Below are 20,555 nucleotides of genomic sequence, written 5' to 3'. Positions count from 1 at the left end.
CACAATTCATACATCTTATTTTCATGAAAATGGGAGGACTGGCAATGGAAAGACAGTTAAGGAGAATGAAATTAGAATGGACCAGAATGTGTGAACATATATTTCATGTTTTATACAGACGGAAAGAAGACGGTCTCTTGATACACATTACTTGTCTCATGAAATGTGTTAAAACTGTACTTGTTATTAAAACACAGGTCAAAGTTATGAAAAGGGGAAATACGAAAGTGTGTGAAGAGGGCTGGAAAAGACTTGGAAACCTGGTGGACACGTTTTGAGGGCTGACGGAAGAAATGGACTGGAACCTTCATCATCTTGTCTATAGAAGAGAAATAGTGCATAGACCAAATGTCATTTATGTATTGAAGGGGGTGTTGGATACTGTATAAACTATTTTTTTTTTTTTTTTTTTTACCAAAAACCCTTGCCTTTTATCATGAAAAAAAAAATTCTTCCTTTCAATAAGTGCATTGCTTACATTGCTGGTTGAAATTAACATGGTTTTCGCTGTCAATTCAGTCATGGTTTGAGGAAATGTCAATGTATAGGTTAGATGAAATTTACATTGCTTCCGCTGCCAATTCAGTCAGGGTTTGAGGACATGTCAATTGCATAAGCAGATGTTAGAAGAAAATTCTTCGTAAATAAGTCACTGAATTTATCAGCTTTTGATTGGCTAGGGGTGCTAAACTTGCGAAAGTTACCGTCTAAAGAATTACTGAAATAAATGTGCAAAGAAATACCGTCAGTGGTTCTAGATGTCAGTGTAATCCTGGCAAGGAGGAACGAAGAACCAGAATCAACAACACCACCACAACCCGAGGTGGAAGTACCTAACTGGTGCGTCTGCAACCACTGCGTCCCCATGAATTCAGCAATAGAAGGGGTGTGCTGCGAAATAAGACCAGATCTCTGCTTAAGCCTGCGGCCAGTGAGTATCTCATTTTCCATATTGATTTAGTATATATCGCTTAGTGCATAAACATTACTGCTATTTCACCTCCGAGAGTTTAAAGTCTTGTAATTTAAGAATCTATGTGAGTTTGAGGAAGTTGCTAAATATCAATATTTGATAGCATAGTTTCCCTCTTTTGCATTTCCATTAATTAATCTTTCTATAAAAAAACTTCCTAGAAATGATATACAATATGTGCAAAGAAACTAAATATACAGCTTCCCTATTTTACATAATCCAGGAGATAAATTTTGTTATCGTCCACCCGTTTGTGCTACACCTGCAGCAAAGATTTAGGAACGACATTTTTGCTCGGGATGCCCAAACCCAACACGACATAAACAAAGCGTACATAGTGCCTACCGACAGTTTATCCTATGGGTCTTTGATCGCCTTCATCGGGATGACAGAAGAGTTGTCCCATCTTACTGTGTTAAAGTGATTAGAGAAAGGTTTCGCGATCCCTGTGGTCGTTATCGAGGATTTGTTCCAACGCACGGTACAGGGTGGTAGTAACATGTTGAGAAATAGTTTTCTCTAGAGACCATGTATTGTGGTAATATTTGGATTGTCTATTTGTAACATCCATGACTGCGGATAACTCCGTTTACCTGATCAGGATATAGGGCTCACGGCGGGTGTGACCGGTCGACAGGGTATGCTTACTCCTCCTAGGCACCTGATCCCACCTCTGGTGTGTCCAGGGGTCCGTGTTTGCCCAACTATCTATTTTGTATTGCTTATGTTTTTGGCTATATTTAGATCTAAAACTTCGTAGTGTTTTCGGATTTCAAACATTTCGGTTGAGCATCACTGAAGAGACATTATTTGTCGAAATGCGCATCTGGTGCATCAAAATTGGTACCGTATAAGTTTTACATTATAGGAGTTATGAGCTTGATCACTGTTCGGTATCTTCCACCTTGCATCCATACAGCATTTTCATTCTTCTTTTGTTTAGCATTTACCATTCATTATTTAATTTTCCTAGTTACTACCCAAGACTTACACCAGGTCCACAGTAGAGCTATTGGAAAACTACTGTTAGCATGTGGTTTTCTTTCATTTGTTCATTCCATCCCCATGGAAATATAATATTGTATATAATATATATGTTATTATATCTTATATAATAGAACATTGTAATATCATCTGCTTATATAATAAATAATAACAAACCTGATATTTATATCTATGTAAATATGTGAAGGTTCATCAATACTCTTTCCATGTAACCATACCCAGAACTGTGGAAATTAATATGTAATAAAGCAGCAATGCACCCCAGACAAAATTATCCCTCTAATATACATAAGAGCAGAGATGAACCTTGCTTCTTTAATTGAAACTTTCTTGATTAGTAGGACAAGATACTTACAGTAATATTGAAGGCCTACAGGTCGTTCTTCCATTAGATACAATATATGATACATATGTACACTTCAGCAACAAATACATAGAAAAAATACAATAAACACGAGATGCAATTAACCTGTCCATAATTAGACTAAAAGAATTCTCATTTACACAGCAGTTTACATTTGCATACTCGAATACAAAGCAATAAATCACCTACAAACTATACAAAAAAATTCAGACTTGAACCCTAATATCAATATTGAAACTATGCAATTGTTCCTAGTTATACAGCTGTGTGTGGCAGCGCATTTAGTATTTACATAGTCTTTTTTCTTGATGCAGGGTTTCATTTTCTCCACAACTTCTGATGTTGGAGGGGTTCTTTTGGAGCAATTGTTGATGCAATATTCCAAGGATCTTGATCTGAAATCACTGAACAAGCTCGCAAGGGGTGCATTTTATGTACACCAGAGTTGAACTGGAACATATTGTTGATGTATGCATTTCATTTGGATATTTTCCTAGATTAAATTCATATAAACTTTCATTTATTAATTGAATTTTCATAAATTGATTTACATTTGTACAATCATCTGTTTTATAACTGGCGTGTTTGTGTATTGACAGCCACTGCCTTCCATAAGTATAACTTTTAGAGTTATCGGACCTTTATATATTTGTGCCGCGCACAATTCTATGGACAGCTTTCCGAAATTTGCCATAAGCTTGGCTGACCACAATGTAAGCATGCATTAAGTACATTTTGTATGATTTATTTAACAAGTTCTAGCTATTTCCATCTTCGCTAGCCAAGGGTGACAATCCACGGTGTTTCTCTATTCACCCTTGGCATATTTTAGTAGCTTTCAAAATAACGCTCCCTGCGATTCCAGGGCATCCAATAAAATCGCGTCTTACAAATAGCGCGTAAACAGTAATGGCGGCCCCCATGGTTGAAATGCCATGTAGGCTATGTCACGGTATTTTACCGAAAATACTTTTGGAGTGCTTGATCAATTGATGGAGGGCCTCGATTGTGTTCCAAGACAATGATCGACAGTGGAAGTATATATGTGGGTTTTGTTGGAATAAACTTAACAAACTGTCAAAAATCGAGTATGATTTGAAAACAAGAGGCCCAGGGGCCTTATAGGTCACCTGAGTATCATGTAACAACCTTCCAATGTTTGAATTAGGTTTCTGTTTAAATATAAGAATTTTACTTTTGGATGGAAGAAACATTGAATAGCTATGTGGTCATGAAGTACATGTGTCATTTCTATGTTCAATCAATAATCCTTTTTAAAAAACCTAGGTCTGAGACATCATAAAGAAAAGGGTTATTTACTCCTTAGATAAAACCAATATAAGAAGATTTTCAAAGAATTTCTACATTTTCACTATATGACCAATAGAGCCCCACCCTAACACAAGAACCCCTGCCCCAGGGGCCATGAATTTCACAATTATGGTAGAGGGCTCAACGCTCATTATAATTATGCCCACAGTTTGGCTTCTTGATGTCCAGGAGTAAAGAAGATTTTTTTAAATTACACTCATTTTGATGGTTTTTGCCCCACCCCTCAGGTCCCAGGGGGGCAGGGACCACGAATTTCACAATTTTTGTTCCCCTCCACCCACAGATGCTATATGCCAAAATTGGTTGAAATTGGTTCAGGGGTTTCAGAGAAGAAGCTGAAAATGTTCAAATGTTAACGCACGACGAACAACGACGGACAAAAACAGATAGCAATAGGTCACCTGAATGAATTCATGTGACCTAACAAAGCTCGAGGCTTTAAAAGAAGAAAGAATTAACCTACTAAGGACGCTAAGAGGAAATCACAAGACACAATCCTTTGCAGCAATCACGCCAAAAACACGGACGTCTGGGCAAACGAGGAAGACGTGGGGAAAAGGGACAACCTGGAAAAAAGGGGCCGAAGGGAGACCCCGGACAACCAGGACCCCAGGGGTAACTGGATTGAAAGGAGAGCCTGGATTTCCAGGGAGATTTTGATATCGGAACTGACATCAAATAACTTTCCTAATGTAGAGATTTATTGATTTGCTTTCAAAGTAAAAAAAAAAAATATATGGTTCCGACATAGATTAGGAAACTTCTATCACTTTAGAAGAAATGAATATATGTATATTGCAATTCCAACTTTAACATGTAATTATGTCAACAAGATGTCCATTTTAACAGGCTTTTGTTTTTTCAAAAGATATTGCCCAGATACTACTGCGACAATTATGTAAACATGAGTTTGGTTGTAAGAGACATAAAAATAATTTTATACAATATTTTATTTCAGCTCCTCCATAGATACACATGCATACCCTGCAGATATACACATGAAATACTAATCTGTTGATGAATATGGCTATTAATATCCTTGTGTGTCTATTTTTGAGATATGAGAATTGATCTATTTTGTATTACTGTTCGTTATCTTCACCTTGCATTATGACTATAATGAAAAGGTGAATATAATCAACAGTTGTGAATTTTATAAATCCTATAGAGAATAAAATATTGAGAGCAGAGGTGGATTTGGGTACCCAGAAGGAGTAAGCACCTCCTGTTGCCTGATCACATCCACCGCAATAGTCCGTTTGCCAGTATCCGACATCGGTCTGAATATTTCGTATAATAGCGGGAAAAAATTGTTTCCCTTGAAACACAAAAGAGTTCCACCGGACAAACTATCGCTTCAATACACATGATAAATTTACCTGTTATCGATCGATATGGATGCGTGTGACATTATAATTATATGCGGGTGTTTTATAGGTAGTCGGGTTCGAATATCATTTGTATTGGTCACGTGGTGAAGGCATATAAATAGGCGAACATGTGTTTGTGCGGCATTCTAAGCACGCTCGCTAGTTCTACGTACAGGTAAATTTTATACACTACAAAAACTCTATGGCTGAAAGTGACCATTGCATGGAAACTCCGGGAGAAGAATTTGGTTTATCTAATGAAGAGGCCGTTTCTTTATTCAGTTCTTCACTGAACAAAGCTTTAGAAAGGCAGAGCAATGTTATTGTGAGCACTATAACGGGCCTTACAGAAAAGTTGACAAAAAGCAACGCGGGGAAAAACGTGCCGCACGTGGAGGAACCAACAGTTTCAGTTAACGGGTCACCAGGATTCGAATTCAAACACGAGGGACACAAGATTCAGTTTAACTTTAATCAAGCAAGATATTCCAAGTTGTCAGAGCTAGGAAAGTTGATTCAGGAGTGTGATTTTCAGAAAGCAGCAGACATCGTAAAAGAGGAACAAGCAGCAATACTTCAAAGAAACAAGATTTTAAAGATTGCAGACCGGCACGGATGGGATACCGTGAGTGAATACCTTGACGACCCCTTAGCGGACGACACCGAAGATGCTACTAAGCTTCGTTACGCTGTTAGTCGTGCTGCTAGGAAACGCTCCTATCGAAGCAAGCCCTACGACAAACGGAGAGGCAATTTCGCGCCAAATGACTTTTTTCGTGGCTTTGGCCAATCATTTAACGCCTCAGGATCGGCGTCCAGATCCAGCACAGGTAGAGACAAAGATAACAGGTTCGGAGCCGCAGGTTTTCAATATTCAAAAGACGATCGAGGGAAATGTTTCTTTTGCCGTCAATTCGGACACATGGTCAGAGACTGCCCGTACGTCAGAGGCCAGCCAATCCCCTCTCTGTCAATCCCAGTTCCAAGTGGGCCAAGTACCAGTACCAAGCAATGAAAACGTTGAAGTTGAGTATATGTTTGATTTACATGAAAATTTTGAATATGAGCAAGATACAGAAGCAACTAGTGTTAAATTTATGCTTAAGCAAAATGCAGCATTTTGGGAATCGGAGCTCAATGCTAATTGTTTTATTTTGAATGTTATAAGACACGGATATGTTATTCCTTTCAGCGAGTTTCCACCCGGAATAATGCTAAGAAACAACAGGTCGTCATTAGATCATGCAGAATTTGTTAACGGGGCTATTTTAGATCTCATGAAAAGTGGTTGTGTGAAAGAAGTTTTTAAGCCCTCTTTTGTTGTTAACCCTTTAACAGTTTCAGTGAACGGGAAAGGTAAGAAACGGCTAGTTCTAGATCTCAGACATGTCAATCAATTTGTAGAAAAACAAAAGGTCAAATTCGAGGGAATCAAGGAAGGTATGGCTTATGCTAAAAAAGGGCACTACATGATAAAGTTTGACCTAAAATCTGGATACCATCACATAGATATTCACTCAGATTTTCAAAAATATCTTGGATTTAGTTGGGATTTGGAGGGCAAAAAACGGTTTTTTGAATTTACTGTTCTACCTTTTGGTTTGTCATCAGCTGGCCACATTTTCACAAAGGTTGTTAGAGTATTGGTAAGATACTGGAGAACTTTTAGCGTTCCTATCGTAGTATATTTAGACGACGGCTGGGTGTGTTCAGATTATAATTCTTGCTTGGAAATAGCGTATTTTCTTCAAAAAGTTTTAAAAAACTCTGGTTTTCAGATAAATTTTGAAAAATCTCAATTTATTCCCGTAGACAAAATTATTTGGCTAGGTTTTTTATGGAATTTGCAAGACGGCACTTTAGAGATCCCAAGCGAGAAAATAAAAAACATCCATTCAATTGTTGATTCAGTCATTCAAAATGTAGGTAAAATCAGTGCTCGAAAGATAGCTTCTTTCGTCGGCAAGGTGATATCATTAAAACCAGCGATCGGAAGTATTTGTCAGTTGATGACAAGGCATTTAAGCATGGCTCTATGTCAGAGATTTAGCTGGGATAGTATATTAAATTTGTCATCTGATTGTATAACAGAATTGTTATTTTGGAATAAGAATTTACCCAGTCTGCCAAATTGTCAAATTGAAAGTTGTAGCAGTGTACCTGAAAAAATTTTATTTTCAGATGCTAGTGCTTTTGCTGGTGCAGGGATTTCAGTAGAACAAGACTCAAAAATTGTACATTATATGTGGAGTGATTCTGAAAGATTGAAAAGTTCTACGTGGCGAGAGTTAAAAAACTATCTGTATTCTTATTGAGAGTTTACACAGTTATCTATCAGGGAAACTTGTGAAAGTATATACAGATAATCAAAATGTTGTACTGATTGCATGTAAAGGAAGTATGAATTTTGAGCTGCATCAGCTCGCTTTGGAAATGTTTGGATTGTGTGTAACACATTCAGTAAAATTGGAAGTGGAATGGATTCCTAGAAATATGAACTCGTTAGCAGATGAGTTAAGCAAAATTTACGATTTTGATGACTGGGGTGTTTCAGACAGGATTTTTGGATTTTTGGATAAAACGTGGGGAAAGTTTACATGTGATTTATTTGCAGACAGTAAAAACAAAAAATGCAAAAAATTCTTTTCAAAATTTTGGACACCCGACACTTCTGGAGTTGATGCTTTTGCGCAAAATTGGTCAGATGAAAACTGTTGGATAGTACCTCCACCCGTGTTGATTTGTCGAGTACTTACGCACTTGCAGATATGTAAAGCTTTTGGTACACTAATTATTCCAAAATGGAAATCTTCAATGTTTTGGCCTCTGATTTGGAATGCAAAGCAAAACAATTTTCATTATTTTGTAAAAGGATTTATTGAGTATAATAATCCAAAAAATTTTTTCAAAGCTGGATCAGATATAAACAGTATTTTTGCGGCATATAAGTTTGCTAGTAATGTTCTAGTGCTGAGAGTTGATTTTAGATAGATCATATGGATGATCAACAAGGTTCCATGAACCACATGGCATATCTTGCATGGCACCATGTGCATAATGAATTCTAGAGCAGTATTTTGAGCACCATGTGCATATACCTTATGAGCTACATATGAAATTGTAAACAAAGCACCATGTGCGTTTTCTTGTGTATACTAAGAGAATTTTGAATTGAAACGAAGTGGGATTTTGTGAGCTAAATATGAATTAGAGATAAGGCACCATGTGCGTTTTCAGAAAATCAAATGTAATTGAATGGGGCATGCATGAACTATATCTTAAGTCTCAAGGTGGAAAGTTGTGGGACAACTTTGCATTGATAAAATCTGTCTTTTTTATAGGTACACAATAACATTCTGTCGGAAATCCAGGAAATGAAAAAAGACAGCAGGTTTGCATCGGCAGCATCACACATTCATTACATTCTACGGAAAGGAAAGAGCGACAACTCTAATAGAAAATACGACACTTATTTCCAAAAATTTAAAGGCTGGTGTTCGGCTCACGATGTTTCCTATTTACCCGCAGCAGTGAGTACTGTGGCAGTATTTCTAAGCGGTCTTGTACAGCAATCGGTTTCCGAATCTGTGTTATCAACATATTTCTACAGTATCAAGTGGTATCATGATTGCAATATGTGCTCTAACCCGTGTGATCAAAAAATTCTCCATATGCTCATGGAAGGAGGAAAACGAATTCTTTCGAAACCGATTCAGAAGAAGGATCCAATAACGCCAAAAATTTTAGAGCAGATTATAAGCAAATACGGCAATGATAGTTGTAAAAATGACTTGTCTAATGTGAGAGTTTGTACAATGGTATTGTTGGGTTTTGCGGGATTTTTCAGATTTAACGAACTTTCAAATTTACGTGTTAGAAATATATCTTTTCATGCATTATTTATGTCTGTTCATCTTGAAAGTAGCAAGACAGACGTATATAGACGAGGTAATGATGTTTTAATTGCAAGCACAGGTAAATCAACCTGTCCTGTTTTTTGGTTAAAGCACTATTTACAACTTGCAGGTATTACTGAAAAACCTGACGATTTCATCTTTCGATCTATACGTTTTTACAAGTCATCAAAACGTTATAAGCTTTGTGAGATTAACAAACCCATTTCTTATACTAGAGCACGAGAAATACTACTTAGTGCTTTATCGTCCATTGGTTTGAATTCAAAGTTGTTTGGTTTACACAGTCTACGAAGTGGCGGCGCTACTTCAGCGGCTTCAAGCGGCGTAAGTGACAGGTTGTTAAAAATTCATGGTCGATGGAAATCGGATTTTTCAAGGGACAACTACATTAAAGATTGTGTGCAAAAGCAACTTCATGTTACCAAAAATTTGAACATATGAAAGGTTTATATATTGTTCACTTTTGTTTATATAATTAATAACAAATGTGTTACTTCCGCCATTAGATTTTTCTCTCTTTGTTTTTCTAAGTGCTAGCGAGCTGCCATCCTACTTATACTATATAGTTTCTTGTTTTTTGGTAATTAGCATCTAATTAATTTATATTCGGACGAACAAAGTGAGGGAGAATATAATTATAATTATATGCGGGTGTTTTATAGGTAGTCGGGTTCGAATATCATTTGTATTGGTCACGTGGTGAAGGCATATAAATAGGCGAACATGTGTTTGTGCGGCATTCTAAGCACGCTCGCTAGTTCTACGTACAGGTAAATTTTACAATATTTCTATGGCGGATAGTAACCATTTATCAGATGACATTAATATGTGTATATATTGATGTGTATTAACATGAGTAGTTTTGTTTGCGATATATTTCTTAAGGACATTACGAGTGATGAATAAAGTGCTAGCGAGCTGCCATCCTACTTATACTATATAGTTTCTTGTTTTTTGGTAATTAGCATCTAATTAATTTATATTCGGACGAACAAAGTGAGGGAGAATATAAACATAAATAGCTTTCGTTTACCTGAGCTACAAAAATACCTGAAGTCAAGAGGTGTGACGGTGTCGGGATACAACAAGGTCGCTTTGAAGGAGATTGCTTTGGCAGTTGAAAGGTTAAATTTGCCGGTAGATCCTGATTTCCAGCAAGATTCTGTTTTAAAGGATATCAAGGAAAAGTTGGCGAAAGCGGGACTCCCTGATAAGAATCCGTTAGAACTGGAAGGATACACGTCAGACTTTACTTATATGCCAGAGTTTGGACTTATTGACGTTTTCAACTACATGATTTTTAACAAGTCCGACTACGACAAGAGGAAGCTGAATGGATTCAAGTCCTTTGAAGATTATAGACTTTTTTATGATGGGCATGTTGAGAAGTTAATGTTTAATGCCGTATCTGAAACAAGCGAGGTGTGCTTATTCAAGGCTGAGGTGAAACCAACCCAAAGAGACAAAACCTACCTGAATAAAAACTTCTATGATTTGTGGTTTGCCCTGGACAAGGAAGACGGATCAGTTGTCACTGGCCACTGTGAATGCGTTGGAGGGTAAGCATAGACAATAAAAATGTTCTCTTAAAATCATATGAAAATGAATAAGTCCTTTATAACGTGGTTGATGAATATGCAGGATAAAAGAATTATTTGCAGGGCCTATCCCCTCCCCCCCCCCCCCCACCCCCTCCCTCTAAGCAAATATTTGTAGGTTCTATCCCCCCATATTTCATTCCTTTTGGGTACAACACAGAGAAATGTCTAATACGTCTTTTATAACAAGAGGCCCAAGGGCCTAGAATCGCTCTTCTGATAAATTGTACAAACCCACCATTTCTATTTTTAGCCTCTTAGTATTCTAAATCTTTAGTTAAATCCTAAGAATTCAAAAAAAAGTAGGTCAATGTGACCTACTTTTTGGTTTACACATTTTGAGAACCCAAGAAATATCAACTGACAAAGTTTGATGATTTTAAGCCAATTAGTATCTGAATATTGAAATATAGCTGTCAAATTCCAATCGTAGGTCATGGTGACCTACTTTTTGGTCAGCAAACTCCGAACATGCAAGACCCATCAACTGACAAAGTTTGATGACTGGAGGTCAAATAGTATCTGAAATATATAAATATAGCCGTCAAATTCCAAAAGTAGGTCAAGGTGACCTACTTTTTCGTCAACACCCTTCAAACATGCAAGACCCAACAACTGACAAAGTTTGATGACTGTTGGTCAAATAGTATCTGAATTATATAAATATAGTCGTCCAATTCCAAAAGTAGGTCAAGGTGACCTACTTTTTGGTCAACACCCTTTGAACATGCAAGACGCATCAACTGACAAAGTTTGATGACTGTAGGTCAAATAGTATCTGAAATATATAAATATAGGTGTCCAATTCCAAAAGTAGGTCAAGTTGACCTACTTTTTGGTCGAAACCCTTCGAACATGCAAGACCCATCAACTGACAAAGTTTGATGACTGTAGGTCAAATAGTATCTGAAATATATAAATATAGCCGTCAAATTCCAAAAGTAGGTCAAGGTGACCTACTTTTTGGTCGACACACTCCGTTGACTCAAGATGCATCAACTGTCAAAGTTTGATGATTGTAGGTCAATTAGTGACTGAAATATATAAATATAACTGTCAAATGCCAAAAGTAGGTCACAGTGACCTACTTTTTGGTCGATACACTCCGAAGACTCAAGATGCATCAACTGACAAAGTTTGATGATTGTAGGTCAAATAGAGTCTGAAATATAGTAATTTAGCTGTCAAATACCAAAAGTAGGTCACGGTGACCTACTTTTTGGTCGACACAAACTGAAGACTGAAGACGCATCAACTGACAAAGTTTGATGATCCTAGGTTTTACAGTGCCCAAAATATGCATCTAAAATTGAAAATGTGAAATTTGAAAATCTGCAAAATTCAAAAAGTAGGTCACTGTGACCTACTTTATATATATATATATGTTTCAAGGCCTCAAGATGCATCAACTTACAAGATTTGATGATTCTAAACCTCTCGGTATTTGAAATAACTTAAAATATATCTATAAATGATAAGCCATAAAATTCAGAAAGTAGGTCACGGTGACCTATTTTTCAGTTGACGCATTTCAAGGTCCCATGATCCACCAACTGACAAGTTTTGATGATCATAGGCTTCAAAGTGTCCAAGATATGCATCAAAATTAATTTTAAAATAAATACCTGCAAAATTCAAAAAGTAGGTCACCGTGACCTACTTTTGAGACAACTTGACACAAGGTCCTAAGATGCATCAACTGTCAAAATTTGATGATCCTAGTCCTTATAATGACTAAAATATCTAAGATTTAAGGAATTTAATTTTTTTTTTAATTTAGGTCAACTTTGAAGTGACCTTGAGACCACGCCCTTTGCCCCAGGGTAATGCCTTGAACAATTTTTAATCTACAACATATCCTCATCCTTATGTGTAAGTTTGGTGATAATCTGCCCTGTGGTTCTTGAGAAAAAGATTTTTTAGCAACCACTACTTTTGTTTGTATTTTCCTGATTATCTCCCCTTGTTAAAGGGTCACATCCCTCTATTTAGTATGTATGACAGCCCTTGGGCCAATGATACCCTGTAACAAATTTGAAAAAAATTGGCCAAGGGGTTCTTGAGTTTTAGCCCTTTTTCTAAAAAGTTTACGCACACCGCACAAATGGCCATAGCATTAGCTCTTTGAGCCTTTGGCTCAGAAGAGCTAAAAATGTCCCAATACATGTGTATTCATATGTTTGTTATTGGTACATTTTACATAAAAATGAAAAGATATGGGGTAAGTGTCAGAGAGACAGCACTCCATCCATGAGAAAAAGCAGAAAATTTACAAATCTAGAGGTCTCCACAAGGCATTCAACATTGTCCTACTGTTCTACATCTGTGTATTTACTTGACACTTTATGGTGTAATTTGCAAATAAAAAATACTGCTATATCTCCATCACTACAATGTAAATGTTCAAAATGAAAGAAAAAATATGTGTTCATACTTTTTCCATCTCAGTATGTTACTTTAGTTACAGCCTCCAATATTTTCACCAAAAAGAAATGCAAATATTCATAATTTGTCTATGAAATAGGTTGAATTGAAGTTAAATGTTACTTGTTTGAATTCCTAGTCAAAATATGCATTTATTTCAGGGCTGACGGAGCTTGCAGACATCTAGCTGCAGCCCTTTATGAGCTGGAGGCTTTTGAGATAAAGTCCTGCACTGACGGAGAAAACCAGTGGGCCAAAAGACCTCGCCATCATGACATACCTGTTCCTGTACGCAACCTGAGTATTGTCAAAGCTAAATACCATCGTTTAAATGTTGAAAATGCCACAAAACCACACAGTGACCTATTTGACCCAAGGAACAAACAACACCGCACTCCCATAACAGATGATGAGAAGAGGGAATTTGGTCTGAAAATTCAAGAGGTATTTAAAAAAAAGTATATGAATAGCTGACTTTGTTTTTTAAATGTTATAAAAAAAAAATTGAAAATATTTAGGGTAAGTGTAAGGCATACATCACTCCATATACAAGAAAAACTGACAGAAAAAAAATTATACACTGGCAACACAATCATTTTCGGTCAAACGTGTACTGTATATAAGTCATAATACGTACATACATGTAGCATATGTGCACATTTATAATACTGAGAAAATAAATAAATTAATATATGTTCTGAAATCATATTTCTTCTTCTTCTATAAGAAGGCATTATATTTTTTATACCGGTATGTGTTATTCATATATATATATATATATATATATATATATACACACAGTGTATATATTTCTCAACTTTACACAATATTTATTATTATGAAAATGTCATTGAATAAAAAATTCTATTTTCAATCCTGCTGGTTTCAACACTGTTTTGATGTCATGTATTAAACACCAAAATATGTTAAAACTGAAAACTGTACTTAACCGAACTGTCTTAAAACTTGTAATCATTATTCATTTTCATATAATATGTATATATTTCCATATTGCATTGTATTTTTCAGATTTCCAAAAATGCACAATGTCTTGACATTTTGCTTGATCCAGAAGACCGGTGTGGACAAACAAAGGATATCCATGTAGAGAAAATTTCTATTGTGAATAAAGCCAAAGCATTCGTTGAGGAAAATGATATTTCAATTACAAATTTTGATGAGAAGGTAACAGAATTCTGTGGCTCACTTAACATATCAGAAAATGATGTTTCTTGTGTCTTGGAGAAAACAGAAGGACAGTCTAGTAATAATGTGTGGCACCTTCTCAGGAAAGGTCTATTAACAGCTTCTAATTTTGGTGAAGCGTGCAAATATGTAGAAAAGAATCGACCGCCATCTGTCACTTTCATGAAAAAAATAATGGGAGAAAGCCGCATAGACGATGCTATGTTACCACCTGCGTTGAGATGGGGTCGAAAAAAAGAGCCCATTGCTAGGATTTTTTACAGCAGAATTATTAAAAAAATTCATAACTGTAGGTCATTAAAAGTAACAGAGGTTGGACTTTTACTCAGTGAAAAGTATCCGGTTTTAGGATGTAGTTCGGATGGTGTAGCTGTTTGTAAATGTAAATCCCAGCATATAAACAGATTAGTGGAAATAAAATGTCCTTATTCGCTTCGAGACAGCAATGCAAAAGAGGTTGCGATTCTAAAAAACTGTACCTTTAATAAACTAACCAATGAATGGGAAGTAAGTAAAGCCTGTCCTTATTATGCACAAATCCAGGGACAACTCGGTCTATATAATTACACTGAATGTGACTTAATTATTTACACAAACAAAGGTATTCACATTTCTACAGCAAGATTTGATGAGGAATATTTCTGCGATATGGTGAATAAACTTAATAGATTTCATAGTGCTTATGTGGTTCCACATATTTTCCGTGATCTTTTGAAGAGTACAAATAATGAGTGTAATCCAGTTGCTGGCTAATTGTCCATTATTATGTCAAAATGATTTGTTAATGTTTGAATATCTGAACTGAATTAACATTTATTCATAAAAGTTTGCAATTATTGTTTAATCTTTAGGAGCTTATAAAACAACATTTATTTCATATTACATTGACTCTTAATGATGTAAACTCATTAAATGGATATTGCATTTACAATGTATCTGTATCTTTAACCATACAAATATATGATGATGTCACAATAAAAAGATGAAACTTTATTGGTCAATTTGCATTTCTTAATTTATTAACTTTACTTCACTAGTTGTGTATCTAAATTACATAACACTCCACACACACCTACAATTTGATCAAACAATGCATGCAGTTTAAGAGGCATAACTCCTTGCAAAATTTTGAATGTTTTTAACCTGCCTATTGCACGCTCCACATGAATGCGAGCACTTGCAATTCTGCGTGTCTTTGTTACGGCACGACTACTCAACTGCTTTCTCATAGAAAACGGTGGTATGTTTAAAGTGGCAGATCGTCTGGCTAACATATCACGTATTAAAAAACCCCTGTCAGCCATAATGTCATCACCGTGCTCTATTTTCTCCAAAAAGCCACTCTCTTCAACAATGCGACGATCTGAAATACTTCCTGTGAATGATTTGGAAATAAAGGTGAAAGTTCCAGTAGGTGAAATTGAAATTAGTGCTTTAAAAGTGTTGTGATGTTTGTACTGAGACCATGTTACACGCTGAGAAGAGGGCAGACTTGGCTTTTGTACAAAGAACTCTGTGCAGTCTATAATTGATCTTGTCCTAGGAAAATGTTTGAATGCCTTTGGAATATTGGAAGCAATTTGTTCTCGGGATGGCCATGAAATAAGAAACTTCAATTCTGCGTACAAAAAATTGATCCAAGTTGTGAAAATTCTACTTATTTGAGATGGGTGCACTCCAAATAAATCACTTATTACTTCCACATCAAAGCCTCTTCTCAGTCTAACAAGTGTTATGATAAATTCCTCCTTAGTTGTTAGTTTCCTCTTCGGTCCAACTTTAATGTTCTGGAAAAAAAAGGTTACGGACAGATTCAACAGGTTTAGTGTTATGCAAGACAAAATATTTCAAAGTGGTCGTGCTGAAAATTTCATTCCAATGGCCGATAACCTTCATTTTGAAAAATATTTTTGTTCAATGGATAAAGCGATTGTTGAATGAATAATTGAATAGTAGCTAGCAGCAAAACAATGTAAATTAACAGGGAATTTATTATTGTAGAAAATATTATAATAGACTATAGCCTTATTTATGTAATTTCGATCTCATTTATTGGATTAAGATGAGAATCAATATACCTTTTTTTATCAAGACTTATCAGTGCAAATATTCCAAGTCTCAATTCTTTTAAATATTTTTTATTTAAATTTATTTTATTCTATTAAGTTAAATTTCTTTTAATAGTCTTACAGTTTTAGATTCTGTTGTGTCTTGACCTCTCCAGTAGTTGAGTTTTTCTGCCTTCTTTTGCAGCCATGTGAACACATAAGTGAGCATTGCTATTGTCAGTCCTAAAAAAAATTATTTCATGATATCAGAGTGTATTAAAACATATTCGTTAATGTATTTTCCTTTTTCATATAAAATACCAGTAGATCCAATTATGATAAGAGAATAAAATGTATTAAAAAATATTATTAATGCACATGTCATTCAATGAAATGGTCTCACAATGTTTCAAATTAATAATGCTATTATGCGATGATTTTCTCTTCAGACTTAAAGAATCAAACCAATGAAAAACAAAACAATACCCATTTTCAGAAATAAGAATCTTACAATGTAAATGTACTTCAAAAGCAGAACAGGTTTCAAATGTTATTTCATTTTCAAAATTGTTAGTTCATGTACATGAAAATACTGTACCTGTGTAGAATTTACAAGATTCGTCATCTTTGAGCACTGATTTCATAAATAACTTTCTTGTGATATTGGTGTGTTTCTGGAAATCTTCAGTTGTAAATTCACACAAGTTATCCAAATTTCTGTCTGCACTTGTACTTCTTTTGTATCGACACTGGTAACCATAGCATTATCGTCAGTTTGAGTCTGTGAATCACAGTAAGATGTTGTCACCTCTATAAACATCAGCTTCAGGCATCCATAAGATTGAAGTTGCAGTTTCTTCAGACTCTGACTCTGTAATAAATTCCCCTGTCTCTGGTTTCTTTTTTGAATAAATATGGTCAAATGTTCCAAATTCCTGGTGATTAGACTCGATGCCTTCATTTAAGTCTGCTTCCTGAGTCAAGTCTTCCTCGGGTTCCTCATAAATAAGTCTTTTTCTACTTTTAGTAACAGGTGTTTCATTTTTTCTTTCTGAAGGAGCCTTCCTCTTGCGTTTACTGCATAATCTTTTCTGTTCAAATTCCGTAGCTGCGGCTGGCAAGGGATCTGGGTGAGATGTAGTAGGCCCCTTCTCACCCACAAAATGCTTACAACAAATATAGGTGTCCTTGGTTATATTTTCCACGCCAAAATATTTTCGCCCACAAAGCCGAACCCATCGTTGGCACTTTTCGAACTGTGTTTTTGGTTTCGGGAACGGTAGAAAGAAGACACCATTCATTTCTGGTCGTTTACCGATATATCTAGAGTTACTAATACAATTTCCATAACAGCAATGTTTCACTGGCATAGTTATTTGATGAGATATAGTTAACGCTATATCGTCACAATCGTGGTTGTTTGTCCGGTGCGATGTCCTGCTTCCGGTTGTCGCTTACATCCACAAAAATAATACCGCTTACGATGTGGATAATTGGCAAATAAACTATTGAGAAAGCATTCAATGGTTTAATTGATATAATCTATCTTGCTCAGGTAAACATAGTAATCTGTAGCCAAAATCAGTGTGTAAAAATGGTCTAACAATCGGTAAGAAACACTTCAGACAGTATTCAACCTGCTGACAGATTATATCTAGAAAATATCGGATCCAAAAAAATAAAATAAAAACGAAATTCTTAGACTTTGTTCTCTCTATCTGATTTAGGATCTGTCAAATCAACTGTTCTGTACATGTTGCTGCCTCTTTTAAGTTTACGTTTGCACAATCAAACAAATTTCAACTATTTTCAGATTTCCCAGAAATGGAAAGAAAATACAAATATAAAACGTAATTATATTGTAATTCTCTGTTTGAAATAAAAGGAACAAATCGTGCAGATTTTGAGAGAGAAAAATATTAAGATGGGGTTATGAATAAATCAAGTTTATTGTGACTCATTTCTCTACAGCAATGTTTAATTATAACAGCATATAATGGATTTCTTTAATGTAAAATTCTTGGCAAAGATATCAACATGGAACTGGTGCTCACAACCTGTTTTGAATCGAGGCTTGCATGCAGGGGATCTTACGATAGCGTCAGCAATATTGTTTTCTGGGAACAACTTCAGCAAAATTGAGCTCTTTTCACAGTTTTAAAAGCTTGGATTTCTGAGTGTATCATTTACAAGACTACAAAGACAATACTTAGTTCCCTCCCTTGACGACGTATGGTCAGAAGAGCAGAGAGATATGGTGCAGGAATTTAGAAACAACGATATGGTTCTCCTTGGTAATAGCAAATATGATATTTATGCATTAGCATAAATTGAAATGCTGTAGTCTTTTACATGCACATTGTAGGTGATGGGAGAATGAACAGTCCAGGACACTGTGTACACAATATTACACCTTTATGGAGAAGAGCACCAAAAAGATCCTCTCCATAAGCGAGAGACAGAGCAGAAAAGCACAAATCTGGAGAAGGCGGGATTTGTTAAAGGAATGAGGGAAGTAAAAGACAATGGCCTCATCATCATTGAAGTTGTGACAGGTGCTCACCTCTAAATTGATGCAAGGATGAGTAAGTAAATCTTCTGTATTTTATGATTAAAATGTCAGTATAATTAATTGGTGATCATCTTCAATGTGTATGTACATTTATCTTACCTTTACAGAAAAGAATCATGCAGAAATAAAACACAGTCACGATATCTGTCATGCTGCAAAAAATCTGGGTAAGAAATTGATTTCAGTTAGCAATTCTACGCTTCTTGATAGGTACATACTTTCACTTCATGTTCCTGTAACTTTCTGACTGAGACCTCTTAACTTTCTACTGATATATCTCGAGTCTCTTCACACAGGCATGTATGTCATGGAACCATATAAAAAAAAGAGAATAAAACCAATACTGTATCTAAAAAACCCCACTTTATTTCATGTCCATTCATAGATGCACTGTGTGCAGTATATATAATATCTTGAAGGCTATCAAGATATTTTGATCTTATAAACTGTTCTTGTTTTTCAAGACTGGGGAAGAGAAAAATTGCTAAGATTTACTGAAATGGTCCAAAGATATAGTAAATCATTTGAGGTACATTTGAGATTCATAATAACTAAAGTTACATGTGTAATTAACCTATCGTGCATTGCCAGTCAATTACGTCAAAAGTTATTGCAATTTTTCATTGTCAATGTCAATTACTAAGTCTCTCGCCAAATTTATCATAACTGATACTGCAGAATGTATAAGATTCATATTTTCATTGTAAAAATGGTTGTCTTACGATTCTATTGAATTTTGTTGTAGTTTTTCACGCTCTTCACGAGAAATAGTAATGAATGAAGTTGTATTCGACTTTTGAATTCGTCACAGTGAAAAATCCTTTACTCCGGCTGATCATTCTATGGTTCAAGGACTGAGACAGCCGAGAATCATGAGTAGTGCTGGCAAGAAACTTTTCAAAGAATCGGTGTGGCAACACACAGCGGAATTGGCAGTATTAACGCGAAACATTGACTCTTTCACTCCACAATGCATGGAGCAAGGTGTAAATCTCTCAGATGTCGAGAGGACACAGGAACATGTTAACGATCTACTGAAAAGATGTGACAAATCAGCTCGCATCTACGAACAGTTTTTACATTTTAGAATGGCACAGAACTTTAGAAAGTGAGACTGAATTGAAATCACTACAACAGATGTCATCCTCTGTTAATAAATCAGTTGCTTTATTTATAAACCATTTGAACTCTTTAAATCCAAAGATAAATCAAGACCATACATCACATGCATCTCATGGGAGCAGATCAGGCAAGTCGAATCTTTCTCGAGTCAGTTCAAAACTTATTCAGACACTATTACAACACACAGCTAAAGTTGAACAAGCTCGTGCTCGTATGAAGTATGCACAAGAGGAAGCCGAATTGATCAAACAGGAAGCTGCTACCAAGACCAGTAGAGCTATTTTAACTTGTAAGTAAGAATTAGAAGCAGCGGAACAAGGTCTTGATGCTGTACAAAAAGTGCTGAAATGCTCTGATGTTAGTGAAAGTGTATCCAAGGACTCTGAAAGCAGACATGAAAAACAAGAAGCTGACAATCTGACAGAGAGATATGTTTTGTCTATTAACAATAATAACTCTCATTCATATGTCAATTTGATATATCCCCGTGAGCTCGAAATAAAGGACACCACAGAGTCGTCCACTTCTGCTTCATACTTAGATATTTTATTGAAAGTAGACATTAACGGCAAATTGACAACTCAACTGTATGACAAACGGGAGGATTTCAGCTTCTCCATCGTC

General features: G+C 35.7%; 1 protein-coding gene across 2 annotated transcripts; it reads right to left on the bottom strand.

The window, feature by feature from the left end:
* Positions 1-14,432: 14,432 nt before the first annotated feature.
* Positions 14,433-19,748, bottom strand: LOC125660747 (uncharacterized). 2 transcript variants are annotated; one of them, XM_056147989.1, is made up of 3 exons: positions 16,836-19,748; positions 16,380-16,480; positions 14,433-15,976 (listed from the first exon to the last, which is right to left on the bottom strand). In XM_056147989.1, exons 1-3 carry the CDS (start codon positions 16,879-16,881, stop codon positions 15,215-15,217), a joined length of 909 nt encoding a protein of 302 aa, XP_056003964.1. In that variant the 5' UTR covers positions 16,882-19,748; the 3' UTR covers positions 14,433-15,214. The 2 variants fall into 2 exon arrangements, with proteins under 2 accessions (XP_056003964.1, XP_056003965.1); XM_056147990.1 differs by lacking the exon at positions 16,836-19,748 and adding an exon at positions 16,749-16,807.
* Between the last annotated feature and the right edge of the window lie 807 nt (positions 19,749-20,555).

Source organism: Ostrea edulis, chromosome 8 (assembly GCF_947568905.1).
Source record: "Ostrea edulis chromosome 8, xbOstEdul1.1, whole genome shotgun sequence".
Classification (NCBI taxonomy): Eukaryota; Metazoa; Mollusca; class Bivalvia; order Ostreida; family Ostreidae; genus Ostrea; species Ostrea edulis.
The sequence above is the reverse complement of the archived record's forward strand: the minus strand, read 5'-3'. Positions and strand labels throughout refer to the sequence as shown.